We start from the raw sequence: 14691 nt of genomic DNA on the forward strand, positions 1-14691 counted from the left end.
AAATTCAAAAAAAAAATATTTTTTGAAGACCGAACCTGAAACTTCACGTTAATAATAAAGAAATCGATTGGTACAATTTTTAGGAGTTAATAACTTTGATGGTCACTCAACTATCAATTATTTTCACGGAAAGTCACTGAACTTTCATTTTCAACTCAATAGTCATTCAACTATGATTTTTTTGCATAGAAAGTCACTCAATCTATTTAATTTTTTTTCATTAAAATTTAGTGACATAGAATTTTAATTTTTAACCAAAATTTTAAGAATCAAATATATATCCATTTAAACCATTTAATGGACGAGAGAGAGTTGCTCGGATGGTAAGAACCCCTCACTTTCAACCCGAAGGTTGCGAGTTCAAGTCACCAAGGGAGCAAAAGGGGTGGGACCTCCTAGGGAGGGTAAAAAAAATAAAAATAAAATAAAAAAATTTAAACCATTTAATGACCTGCCCCATTTAATCCGACTCGCTAAAATATAATATTGAACTTTTTATTTTACCATTATTCCCGTGAATCACTCTCCCTCGTCTCCCCCCATTCTTTCCCTCTACGTTCTTCTTTTCTTTTCTTTTATAATTTCTCAATTTCAACTTCTTTCTTCACATATTAATAATATATATCAACCTCTCTTTCTGTGCTTTTCTGTTCTATGAAAAAACTGGCAGTGGCAGTTGCAATAGTAAATTGAGTATGAGAAAAACAGGGGATGTGAAAAAAAATCTAAGGGATTTTAAAAAGAATGGAATATGGTGGGGCTTGCAAGAAAGGAGTTTGAATAGCCATTTTTATATCCAGTTGGTGTGTCAGTAAATGCCAACTAGCAAATTCCCCACTATTAAATGTGCCCCATTGCAAAATTCATGTATTCAATAGCCACTAAATTGAGAAATTAAAAAAAAAAAGAAAAGAGAAAAAGAACGTAGAGGGAAAGAATGGGGGGAGATAAAGGGAGAATGATTTAGGGAATTAGTGGTAAAATAAAAAGTTCAATATTATATTTTTAGTAGATCGGGTTAAATGGATATATATTTGGTTCTTAAAATTCCATTTCAGTAAATTTTAATGAAAAAACAATTAAATAGGTTGAGCGACTTTCTGTGCAAAGAAGTCATAGTTGAGTGACTTTTGAGTTGAAAATGAAAGTTGGGTGACTTTCTGTGAAAGTAATTAATAGTTGAGTGACCATCAAAGTTATTAACTCCAATTTTAGTGGTAAAGTTTATGTGTAATAAATATTGAAACTTAATTATCAAGTTTGTACAAACTACTCTCTGTCTCAATTTATGTAATATATTTTGAATTTTGATATTCAAATAAGTTTATTTTTTATTATAAATCATATATCTTTTTAAAAAATTAGAATCAATTATTGTGATTTATAGTACTTTTTAGGTAGTTTATATATATATATATATATATTTCATTTTTTAAAAAAAGCGCAAATTCTTGGTAAAACTTAAACGATTTAACTCTAAAAAAATAAAATGTGTCACGTAAATTGAAACAGAAAGAGTAATAATTATTTAACAAGTTAGGTAAGTGATATAATTTATGATTGGTCGTTATATGATGAACCTAAATTGACGTGACTTGGCTTCTCTCCAATAGTGATTTCCTCCGCTTGGGAATGACAATGAACCGGGGTGGACGCGAGACGTGATGGGTTTAAAGCTATGCGGGGCGGATTGGGTTTAAGATTATGCGGGGCGGGTTAAAGTGAGTTTTTTTAAACTAATGTGGGGCGGGGTGGAGTGATTTGCAGATATATGTGACTTTGTGTGAGTTTAAGCTTAATTTAACTTTTTACATGTTATAAGAGTGATAGAACATATAATTTCTTTAAAACTACTAAAAGCATTTAAGATAGTAAATGAATATGGTTCAATAAAAAATAATACAATTTTGTACATGTTTTCCAGTTGATCTCTAAAAATAATAATTTAAGTCACTATCCTATTAAATTAGTACAACTTAATGAAAAAATGAATTTATTTTATGAATTTTATTTTTAGTATCAAACTTAATTGGAAAAAGAAAATATTAAAAAACTTATGCAGGGCGGATTTATGTGGATCGAGTTGAAAATGAAAAAAGTAGTTATGTGGCGGGACGGATTAAAAATTTTGCGGGTTAAGCTCAATCCACCCCGCCTTGCCCCATTGTCATCCCTATCCTAAATGAATGACATGTGTCTTTATACGACGTTTGATTAGCAAATAAGAAATAAGCTATGTCTATTAAAAATTAATATGATGTTTGGTTGACAATTTTGAAACCCGCATATCCATAATCTAATATATATATATATATAAGTTTTGAGGGAATCTATGTATTTCTTTTATGTAGGATAAATGGTAGAATAAGTAATACAAGTATGACTAATACTTGCATAAGCTGATACAATGATTCACTCATAACTAATTCATACATTACTAATACTTGCATAACTTCAACCAGCTACCAAACTGCCCCTACTAGATAGAAACGAGTTATTCGTGTATAATTTCCATATAACTTATATACTGATGTTTGGTTGATAGATAGAAAATAAGTTATTCATGTATAAAATTAAATGACGTTTGGTTGACAATTTAGAAATCCTTATGTCTAATACATTTATGAGGAATCTAAGCATTATTATATGCATGATAGAAGGTGAAACAAGTAAGATAGAAACACTGAAAATATCCTTAAACTCAGTGCAAATTATTAGTTTCATCTCTAATTGACAACCTTAGAAACACCTATTTACTTGACTAACTAATTAACTTAAATACAACCTTAAGAGCGCCTCTATGCATTATTTTATGCAGGATAGAAGGCGAAACAAGATAGAAACATTGAGAATACCCTTAAACTCGGTGTGAATTATTAGTCTCATCTCCAATCTATTGACAGTCTTAAAAACACATTTTTACTTGACTAACTAATTAACTTAAATACCCTCCTCCCATCTTTTAACATAAGTGAAATACACCCCTAAATTCTTGTCATATTTAGGAGTATTTTCAACACTTCTCTCGTCTTTTTATTAAGAACTACATGCTTCTAAAAGAATTTGAGACCACTTGAAATGTCATCATGTGACATATCGAGAGTCTCTTAGTTTAGTTAGTCAAGTAAAGATGAGTGTTTTTTAATACTGTCAATAATTCGAAGATGAAACTAATAATTTACATCAAATTCAAAAGTATTTTCAATAGTTCTCTCAATAAATAATACATATATAACTAATATACATATGACTAAATTTTCATTTTTTTTCTATAAATATCGATACGGCTTACTAAGAAAACATATAAAAAGGTCTCCCCTTGGCATGAAATATGCCCAATAAATTAATTGTATTGGAAACGTACCAAATAGTAAACTTGACGTTTGTTCTCACGTCATAGCCGTTGACGTTAGGGTACTCTACACCATTTCCATCATCAACTATATATACATCACTTCCTTCTCCATTTTTTCTTCCCTTTCTAACCCTCTCAACCCCCCCCCCCTCCCCCCCCTCAATCACCACCATGCAACAAACTTTACCATATAGAAATTGGTTTCCCTCCACCACCGCTACCACCACGACGATCAGTGGTAGTTCATCCGCCACCACTAGTGGTGGTTCCACCAATTTTGAGTCACGTTCAGGTAATTATCACAGAGATTTGATTTAGAATTTAAATTTGATAGGTTTAATTAAATTTATCGAACTTATTTGAATCTGTTTTCAATATTTTATGCTCTTGTTAGTTTAATAGTTTACTCAACAATTACTCAATGAATTGATTGATTGGAATTGAGGGATGAATAGATGTTATAGATGATGTACGTCTATTTTTTCACTTTTTTCGATCCTTCCACCTTCTTTGAATCATATTCAAGTCATTTGACGGGTTCAACTTTTAAATTCTTCTAGCTAAATTCATTTCTTTTGAAATTTAAGCGTTTTTTCACATATAATTCGACTCTACAGGTGAGAAAAACGAGATGAACTATGTTCGTGACATGAGATCACGATACAAAAATTCCTTCATTACTACGAGTGTAGCGAAATCCATCTCGGAAAATGCGATAATCGTTGTAGCGTTACGTGGGTGTTGCATGTGCCATGTTGTGAAGAATTTGCTTCTAGGGTTAGGTGTTAACCCTACGATTTTCGAAGTGAACAATGAAGATGAAGATGATGTGAAGAAGGAGTTGTCGATAATCGTGGGTGGCGGTGGTACGGGTGGTGGTGGAACAACGACGGCGTTTCCGGCGGTTTTCGTTGGTGGAAATTTGTTCGGAGGACTAGAAAGAGTGATATCCACACATATTTCTGGTGAATTAGTGCCAATACTAAAAGATGTTGGGGCTTTATGGCTTTAAATAATTTTTACTTACCTAGTCAATTATTATTCTCTTTTGTTAGGTAAAAATAATCATTCAAAAAAAAGAATATCAGTCATTCATTCATTCTCGATTTTCGTGCCAATCAATAAATCTTGAATCTAGTTAATTTGTTAACAGTGAGAATTGAATTCACATCGATAAAGCTTTAATTAGGAAAGTAAAAAACCTTAAGAGTTTCATTATTTAATTTTGTTAAATTTGATTGTTTCTATGATTTGCTGACTTTGGCATTACCTATTTTATAGTTAATAAAATATAATTATATCTTGAGCTTCACATGCTAATTTCGTTATCTTTTACTTCATATGTTTCATTTTATATGACATTCCTTTCTATAAATAGCTGAACCATAATACTTGTAGTTTTATAAAATTTATGCATAAATTATCATACCTTTGATAGAGTAGTTAATTAATCGTAAAAATGTATTCATCATTTATTATAAAGTTGACTTAAGAAAACATTAAATAAGGGTAAAAGAGTAAAGTTACATCATTTCTTAATACAAGTGCAAAGTAAAAGAGTGACATATAAAATAGGACGGAGGAAGTATCTGTCAATTGGAGTAGTAATTAATTAATTTTTTTTTATCTAGACAGATAAATTATAATAATTTTTTTACATTAATATTATTTGTTTCAGTGATCTGAAATAAATTTAAATGAAAATATAATTAGTGAGAAGTCATACCATCAAAATAGGCAAAATTATATTGTTATAATCACCATAAAAGAAGAAGAAAAAGATTGCTCTATTATCAGAGCATTATTTTAAGATATCCAAATTAACTATTGAATTATTAAGATATTGTCTTTATATTGAATAAAGAGTTGAGACATAATCTTTATGGTCTTAAATTTTGACTAATTAAGCAAGCGTGTTTACTGTTTAGGTAATATAAATTAATATACATGATTAGTGGTCCTAATTAAGTAAACTTAGATCATTTGACTAGATTTTTTTAGTTGGCTATAATGACCAATGGCGTAGCTATATTGATCGATTCAAAGATAGTCATTAGAACATCATTTATCGAAAAATTATATTATGTATATAGAAAATAATATCGTATATATAAGTTAAAAATAACTTTTTTTAAAGCTATTTACTAAAGTTTTAGAGATAATATATATTTAATGTGATTATATTTCTGGTCCTTGTTATATATTCTATATTATAGCGAAATATAGAGTGACAACTAACAACACAAGCTTTTCATAATACATTAATGTTTAAGTAGTGGAATTGTAAATAATTATGGTAAATCTATGAATATTAACTAACAAAGGAATCAAAAGTGCATCATTCAATTAATTGAAGATTTAACGTGCTTAACCGGCCGATATCATAATTCATAACCATCAAAATTAGAAAACATATAATTGAGGGGCCAAATGTGTCATTAACCCTTAATTAAAAAAATAAATTAATCTTAAGTCCTTTAATTAGTGACAGGGTTATTCTTTAATTAATTCTATTGACCATTCAAAGTGTGATTACGTATTATTACTCGTGAGTTGAGAATATTCGCTAATTGACAAATATTATACCAACCAACCCATTTAGTTGGGGTCATATGCACTTCCACCGCTATTTTGTGGTGATTTTTAATTTTTATTCCTTGTAATAAATAATTTTCTTTTGTTATATTTGAAGTATAAGTTTATATTTATGTATCATAATATTTTATACGTTATATTTGGATGTGACTTCAATTTTCCAACAACTCATGTCCATTGATATAACTTTGATTGCTAAACGATAAAATTAAAGATTAATCTATTTATAGGGTAAAATATGCAAATTTATGATTTAATTATTCGATATGGTTATAAATTATTTAGGATCCTATATATTTTTTTTAGAAGAAACCTAATAACTGATTCAGTATATGTGATCGATTAAGTCAGTTCTTAAAAAATCATTGACACCCTTATCATTTAAAAGAAGACGGGTTTGACTCACCTACTATAAGTGATCTCTAGAGAACTCAATTAAAATATCATCGGATGAACCGTTGAAATCACCTATTCGAGGTGAGCCAGATCTTTAAAGGAATGATGGAATTAAAGTTTCTTGACATTTACAAAATGTTATTTTTTTAAATACTTTGTGTAAAAATAAAAATTTATCTCATAAAATGAAGATCTCTTCTAAAAATAATACATAAAACTAAAAAATAATAATTATAAATGGCCTACAAGATCAAAAATCACATAACATTATATTACTTTTTTAAAGTTTCCTAAATGAATGGATCTTGATACACTAATAAAGATCCATGAAATTAATTTAAAAGGATAGTGAAATCCATATTTAATATCATTATATTAAAATGAGAAAATACATAATTACCCCATCAAACTTAGACCCTTTTTTGAAGAAGACACCTTAAGTTTGCGGAGGTCCTATCACCCCATGAAACCATTTAAATCGACAATAAATACGCCATTTTGACCCATTTTTACAGCAATTGTAATTTCACACTAGAAAAGTGCGTGAAAGAGTAAAATTGCGGCCCCAATCCAATGGAAAACTGACACATGGCATGGTTAAACCAAAGTGAAAAGAGGCCCACGTTTCTTCTTCCCCAAACCACCATTAATGGTTGTTGAGAGCTTTTCTCAACAACAAAAGTTGGTTCTTTACTACGTGAAGCGAATTTTTTTATTGTATACTCTATCATCAAGTTCTAGCAATTCATCTTAAGGCCTTTTATTAGAAAAAAATCTACTTTACAACGACATAATACTTGATCAATTTAGCACCTAATTTACCTTTCAGCAAAGAAATTTGAACCCATTTCTGTTCATATAGCTTCCCCAGATCAAAAGTATCAAAGAATCTACTTGAACAAAGTCAAAAAAATGTGAAATTCACTTATAGAACTCAAAGTTGGTCTTGATTTCGGAATACCCACAAAGCTAAAAAGGATTAAACTAATTTTTGAAGAAAAATATTTGAAATCAAACACCAAAAACACTGAACAATAACAAACAAAACTTACATAAATATATATCTACAAAGAAATTCAAAAAAAAAATTTCTTTTGAAGTGAAGTAAATCGAAAGAACTGGGAAAAGGAATTGGGAAAGATGAACGATGAATTTTTTAAAAAGATTTAAGGGTTAAAATGTGAGTGGGTCAGGGTTTTACCCGACCCACTATTAAAGAAGTAAGAAAAATAAAAAAATATTATTTTACGCACTGGTCATGAGATTACGAATATTGTAAAAGTAGTGTATTTAAAATTGTTGAAAATGGTTGGATGGGGTAATAGGACCCCCGCAAACTTTAGATGTCTACTTCAAAAAATGGTACAAGTTTGATGGGTTAATTATGTATTTTCCCTATTAAAATTGATTCGTTCAACTTTTGACAAAGAAAAGGACTTTAGAATTTCTTTAACATGAGCATATTGTGAAGGAACAGTTAGTTATATTCTCAAGTCAACTATAATTTTCTTTACCAAATTTATAGATTTTATAGATGTAGTTATATAAATTTATTAATTAAAGAGATGATAAAACTTTTCATTCTCCAAGTTATTGTAAAGATGTGTGTTTCGGATTTATTCTCATAAAAAAATATGTTATATTTGATGATTTGTAGAATTATATTTCTATCAAATATGAAGTAAGAACACAAGTTTAACATAATGTAGAAGTACACATTTTAATTAATTAAAAGTTAATTATATTTAACCAAGCATCACAACGATCAAAATTAGAATTTATCAATAATTAAGGGGTTTGGGCTAAATTCATCTCTTAACTATGACTAAGACTTAGGTTACATCCTTGTACTATAATAGTTAACAAGAAACATCCTTTTAGTAGGGGTGTACAAAACCGAACCGCAAACCGAACCAAACCGCGAACCGAGTCAAACCGAAAAAAAAACCCGACTAGTGGATTGGTTTGACTTGGTTTGGTATTGGAAAAAAAAACCCGACTATATTTGGGTTGGTTTGGTTTTAACTAAAAAAAACCAACCCGAGACCAAACCAACCCGACATTATATATGTAATTTTAAAATTTTATTTTATACATAAAAATGTTTATTAATATATAATTTATATATTTTTCTTAATCTTTCTCACAATTTTTTGTTTAATATTAGTGGACTTTGGGCTACATTGTTGACTTGAGCCCACTTGTTATTTTTAGGAATAAACAAAAGCCCAAATAAATTATACAATTCAACTAGCCCTTTAATATTCTCTTTCTCATTTAACAAAGGTCATTTAGGTCAGCAGCTCAAAAATAGCTCTTCACCTTCAAAGACTTAGTCACTGTTAGGTTTTACTCATTAGCTATTAGGACATATATTGAGCTCGTCTTTTGGATTTTTGTTCAAATCGTCATCAACTCATTTTAATCTAGGTAAGTAATTGCTACTAACTCGTTTTTAGATATTTTTCTTGTATTGCCATTGTCAACAACATCACATTTTTGGGTAGTTGAATCATAGATATAAACCTAAAAATTATACATCTTGGTGTCCATATCTATGGTGTGTTAAGCTTAGCAACAAGATGATAAAGATGATGATAAATTTTTTGTATATAAGTTTCACTTATTTCTCTCTTTACTTATGTTGTTTCAATGCAATGAAAAAGGGGCAAGTGTTCGACTCATTGCTTTTGGTTCCATTTGTATGTAGGTTTTTGTACTGTAAACATTGTGATGGTCCGCAGAGATAAGGAAAAACAAGTGATAGAGATAAAAATTTAAGAGACTATTAGATTTGATAGCAGTAGCCAGTAATATACATCATACTTTTCTAACCAAATATTTTGTACTATATTTGTATCTGTTTTGGTTTCAAAGTGAAATATACTTCTAAGTCTTGTGCACAATACTTGAATGGAAGTCTTGTTGAAACACAATCTTGTATCAGAATACTAATAACTATTGTTATGTATGTGCAGAAACTTTCTTTTTGGATGGATACTACACCTTCTGTAACGGATGTAGAGGTGATTAATAATATTCGTTCAACTATGTCGACAATATCTCAACAACAAGGCAAAGTAACTCCACATCGACACATACCTCCTAAGAAGCAAAAAAGAGCAGCTCCTCCGGTCACTCCTAACTCTGGAACTACAGGTAGAGAAACATCTCAAATTTGGGATCATTTCTCCAAGTTTATTGCTAAAGGAGGTAAATGTAGGGCAAAATGTAATTATTGTACTAAAACATTTGCTGCTGACAGTGTCAATAGGACAACTACGTTATGGAATCATTTAACTGTGAAATGTCTTAAGTCTCCATTTAAGTCCGATAAGTGGCAAACAACATTAAAACCTATCAAAAGAGGTTGGCCAGAAGGTGGTTCCACTGAAAAAGGGGTTTTTAATATGGATGAAATTAAGAGAGCAATTACCGAATTTATAATTATTGATGAACAACCGTTTAGGGCTGTTGAGGGAGAAGGATTCAAAAAATTAATGGCTAAAGCCTTTCCAAATTTTGAAGTACTTCTCGTGTAACTGTTGCTCGACATTGTCTAAGGATTTATCAAGAAGAGAAAGAAAAGCTTAAGGAGCTTATAAAAAACCAACGTGTTTGTCTTACCAGTGACACATGGACATCAATCCAAAATTATACTTATATGGTTGTCACTGCACATTGGATTGATGATCAATGGAATCTACAAAAGAGAATTCTTAATTTTTTTCAAACATCAGATCACAAAGGTGAGACTATTGCCAAGGGGATTGAGGATTGCTTATTAGGTTGGGGCATTGAGAACTTGTTTACAGTGACCTTGGATAATGCAACCGCAAATGATGCTGCCATTAAGAGTTTAAAGGGGCGTATTGAAGATTGGAAAGGTGTAATGTTTGAAAATCAGTTTTTACATGTTAGATGTAATGCTCATATTTTAAACTTGATTGTAAAAGAGGGGCTGGATGAACAAATTGAGCCTATTTCTCATATAAGAAGTGCTATAAAATATGTCAGGTCTTTTTCTTCAAGATTTGCTACTTTTAAGTCCGTTGTTGAGAAAGTTAAGATTGACACCCGTGGTCTTGTAAGTCTGGATGTTGAGACTAGATGGAACTCGACATACACAATGTTGGATAAAGCTTTGAAATTTGAAAAAGCTTTTACAAGAATGTATGTGGATGACCAGAATTATCAAAAGCAATGTCGAGAAATAAGTACAACAACAAAAAATCCATCAACAGATGATTGGAAGAATGTGAAAGCTTTTGTAAAGTTTCTTAATATTTTCTATCAGGCAACTTTAAAATTTTCGGGCAGCTTATATTCTACTTCTCACTCTTTCTTTCATGATTTTTTTAATCTCCGAAATGATATTATCAAGTATACTAAACATGATGATCTCATTTTGGTTGATATGGCAACAAGAATGAAATCCAAGATGGATAAATATTGGGGTAAGTTTGAGAGTATGAATATGTTACTGATGGTTGCTGTTGTGTTGGATCCTAGATACAAGATGCAATATGTAGAGTATATTCTTTCTATTGCATATGGCTCTTTGATGGGAAGATTAAAGTCTCAAGATGTGAGAGATGTTTTGAATCTCTTATATAATCACTACAATTGCTCTTGCTCTGAAGATCCTAACGAAAATATTGAAAATGATAATTGTGTGATGGGTGAATCTAGTGATTTGTTGCAATCTCAGTGGGAGAAACACATGAATAAAGAGGGATTTGTTGTAAAAAAATCTGATCTGGAAATATACTTGAAAGATGATGTAGTGAAGATCAATGATTTTAATATTTTGAGTTGGTGGAAAGTTTCGTCCAGTAGATACCCAATTGTTGCGAAAATTGCTAGGGATATCCTTTCTATTCCTATTTCTACTGTTGCATCTGAGTCAGCTTTTAGTACAGGTGGTCGAATTCTTGATAGTTATCGAAGTTCTTTATCTCCAAAAACGGTAGAAGCGCTTATTTGCACTCAACAATGGCTACGATCGCCTTCTAAAGAATGCAAGCTTGAAGATATATTAGAGGAAGTCCAAAAAATTGACGAAATTGAAGAAGGTAACTTTATATATTCTAATTGTTATTAAAAATGATTCTCTGCTTTTGAATTTTATTTAGTATTCAATTTGTTTCAGTTGTTTCAGAATACCCCGACTCACCTTTGAGGATTGATTAGCCAGTTGATGTACTTTAATTTCACTACATGGAACAAAGGTATTAGTTTATTCTTTTGTGATTGTTAATTACCTAATTACTGTTTGCTCTAAATAGCAATAAGAACTAAGGACTAAATATCAACCTAGTTAATATGTTGCTAATCAACTTAATTGATTTGTATTGTCTACTTTGCAGATGCAGGCTATGGTTTTTGGAAAATATGTAAAGAAGATCTCACTTCAAAAATGTTTTGTTCCTCTAGGTACAAGGTCCTAGGTTGTAATTAATGATGGTGTAGAATTTAAAGACTTGAATGTAAATAACTCGTATTAACTTTTGATGACAATATTTTGACTATGCAAAAATTGTTTAAGTCACTATGTTACTTTCATGAATAAATCTAATGTATAATGAATCACTCTTGATTATTGATATTATTTTATGATTTGTCCAAAATAGTAATAGTAGTAATTTTTTGAGAATTTGTGTTCCAAATAGAATGGAGAATTGCCTATTGAACTCATGGGCTTGCAATGCCAAAAGAAACTACTGAATGCTTTTCTAGGATGAAAAATCATGTTAGTGTTCAACGTTTTTTTTAAATCACTGAAAGAACACTAGTTCTTTAGTCTTTATAAAAAAAAATCGAGAAAACTCGAATAACCCGAGAAAATTGAATAACCCGAAAAAACCCGAGATTGAAAAAACCCGACTATTATTGGTTTGGTTTGGTTTATATATATTTTAACCCGATACAAATGGTTTGGTTTGATTTTTAAAAAACCAGAACCAACCCGGTAATGTACACCCCTACCTTTTAGTATTTAAAATATAACAAAATTCATTCTTCTGTCTATTCCAGTTAAAAAACTAACGTTTCTTTTCCTAAAAGTTATTTCTCTCTCCCATCTCCCTATTTTGCCCCTCTCAAATCTGTCCCATCGTCTTCCATATTCAACAGAATCAAGAAGGAAATTCAATTTTTTCTGAACTTCACAAAATAATCAAGATCAAAAACAAATCTCTCTCTTCAACAAGAGTTGAAAACAGGGCAGAGGGCTATACACAAACAAGGTAAAGGAATAAAAAATCTTTGAAATTTCTAATTTTTTTATTCGAAAAATATTTGCAATTTTAATTTCTTATTTCAGGTTAGAAGAGGTACATCTCAAGCCAGCCAACAATGTCAGAGCTTTCCATTTTCTCTATGAAGTTGCAACATTGAAGAAAATACATTTTTAGCTTTGGATCTTTTTTTGGGATATTTGATGTATCAAACTAATGATATGGCACTAGTTTTTGTTGTTCATTTGTTATATTCTTGTGCATGGAACTAATGAAAAATGTTTTAGCTTTATGATGATTTAATGACACTAGACTTTGCTGTTTTTAGCTTATTTTATGGTGTCTTTGTTGTTACATTAACTTTCTGTTTTACTAAATCCATGAGTTTTTTTTTTCTTTTCAGTTTTCTACTGTTTTGATTATTTTTTTTGGGCAATATTTTGTTGTTTTGCTACTGGTTTACCCAATATTTTTGTTGTTTTTCTGCAATTTTGCAGGTTTATTTTTTTTTTTTCAAACTATTTTTTTTTTTTTTGCTTGTTTAGTGGTTATTTGGTAGTTTGAAGTGCTGAAGATGTGAAGAAGAACATACATAATGAATTTAATACAAGAAGTTCAAGTGAGTTTAACATAACATAAAACAACTACTTCCACTGCTATATCAATTGCTCATTATGTTCACTTTGCAACTTCCAGTTTCGTTGATTTTGTTTAATCATGGATAGTTCTTCGCCAATTGCTTGAGATGTATCTCTTCGAATCAACATTGTTCCGGTTAGTTGTTATGCTACAACACGCAATATCTAGTGTTTTTAAGAATGAAGATGGCTTAGTTTGAGAAATAGAAAATTGCAAATATTTTTCGAATAAGAAAAACTAAAAAAAAATAATGATTTTTTTTCCTTTACCTTGTTTGTGTATAGCCCTTTGCCCTATTTTCAACTCTTTTTAAAGAGAAAAAATTGTTTTTGATCTTGATTATTTTGTGAAGTTCAGAAAAAATTGAGTTTACTTCTTGGTTTTGCTAAATATGGAAGACGATGAGACAAATTTAAGAGGGGCAAAATAGGGAGATGGGAGAGAGAAATAACTTTTAGGAAAAGAAACGTTAATTTTTTAACTGGAATAGACAGAAGAATGAATTTTGTTATATTTTAAATACTAAAAGGATGTTTCTTGTTAACTATTATAGTATAAGGATGTAACCTAAGTCTTAGTAATAGTTAATGGATGAATTTAGCCCAAAACTCTTAAATGTGTCATTAACCCTGTATTGAAGTATCAAATCAACTTTAACTCCTCAGTAAGAGGATTATTGTATTATATTGTGTTGTTTCATATAAAAATGATGATTGTTTTTAGTATTACTTAAGTATTATTGCATCGCATCATTAAATTCAGCGTTATGTAACAATGAAAAGTCTCATAATTTTACGTAACAATTAATTTGATGTGATCGTGTCATCACATTATTAAGTTTTCTCTTTTGTATTTACTTAAAATCTAACAAGCATATTTTATTCTTTATCCTACCTTCGTGTACCTTATTTTTCTTATAAGTTTGTCCTTCTTATTATTGACGTGTGACATCATATAACGATAGAAAACGATATAATTTATCTAAACATTATATTTACTAAAACAATAAAATATAAAATAACATAAAACTATATAATACGAATATTCATTGAATGGACAAATAAGTATAAATAAACTAATAATATTAGAAAATCAAGTTTGTATAAAGATTTTGAATAATAAGATCATAATATTATTTACATATCATTTGATGTAAATAATATGATGGTAAAAGATAAATAAAATATTTATTTTGTTTGTTGGAGTTTTTAAAAGAAAAAATAAATATATAAATAGAATATTGCGAAGGACGTGAATAAGCACATTACACAAAAGTATATATTAGAGTAGATTCAAAAATATTCACATAGCAAAATTCCTTTAACATAAACATTCATCTACATGTAAATTTTGAAAGCATTAATTCATAAATTCTAACCATATTTATCTTGAAAAATTGGCACAACATGACAATCTATAGATTTAATTAGCAACAAATAATTTATTTTTTATTTTTTTGGCAAAAAA

General features: G+C 29.7%; 1 protein-coding gene across 1 annotated transcript; it reads left to right on the forward strand.

The window, feature by feature from the left end:
- Positions 1-3526: 3526 nt before the first annotated feature.
- Positions 3527-4404, forward strand: LOC125810075 (glutaredoxin-C9-like). Its single transcript, XM_049489591.1, has 2 exons — positions 3527-3641; positions 3973-4404. Exons 1-2 carry the CDS (start codon positions 3527-3529, stop codon positions 4365-4367), a joined length of 510 nt encoding a protein of 169 aa, XP_049345548.1. The 3' UTR covers positions 4368-4404.
- The last annotated feature ends 10287 nt before the right edge of the window (positions 4405-14691 follow it).

Source organism: Solanum verrucosum, unplaced genomic scaffold, assembly GCF_900185275.1.
Source record: "Solanum verrucosum unplaced genomic scaffold, falcon-dt-bn FXZP01000281.1, whole genome shotgun sequence".
Classification (NCBI taxonomy): Eukaryota; Viridiplantae; Streptophyta; class Magnoliopsida; order Solanales; family Solanaceae; genus Solanum; species Solanum verrucosum.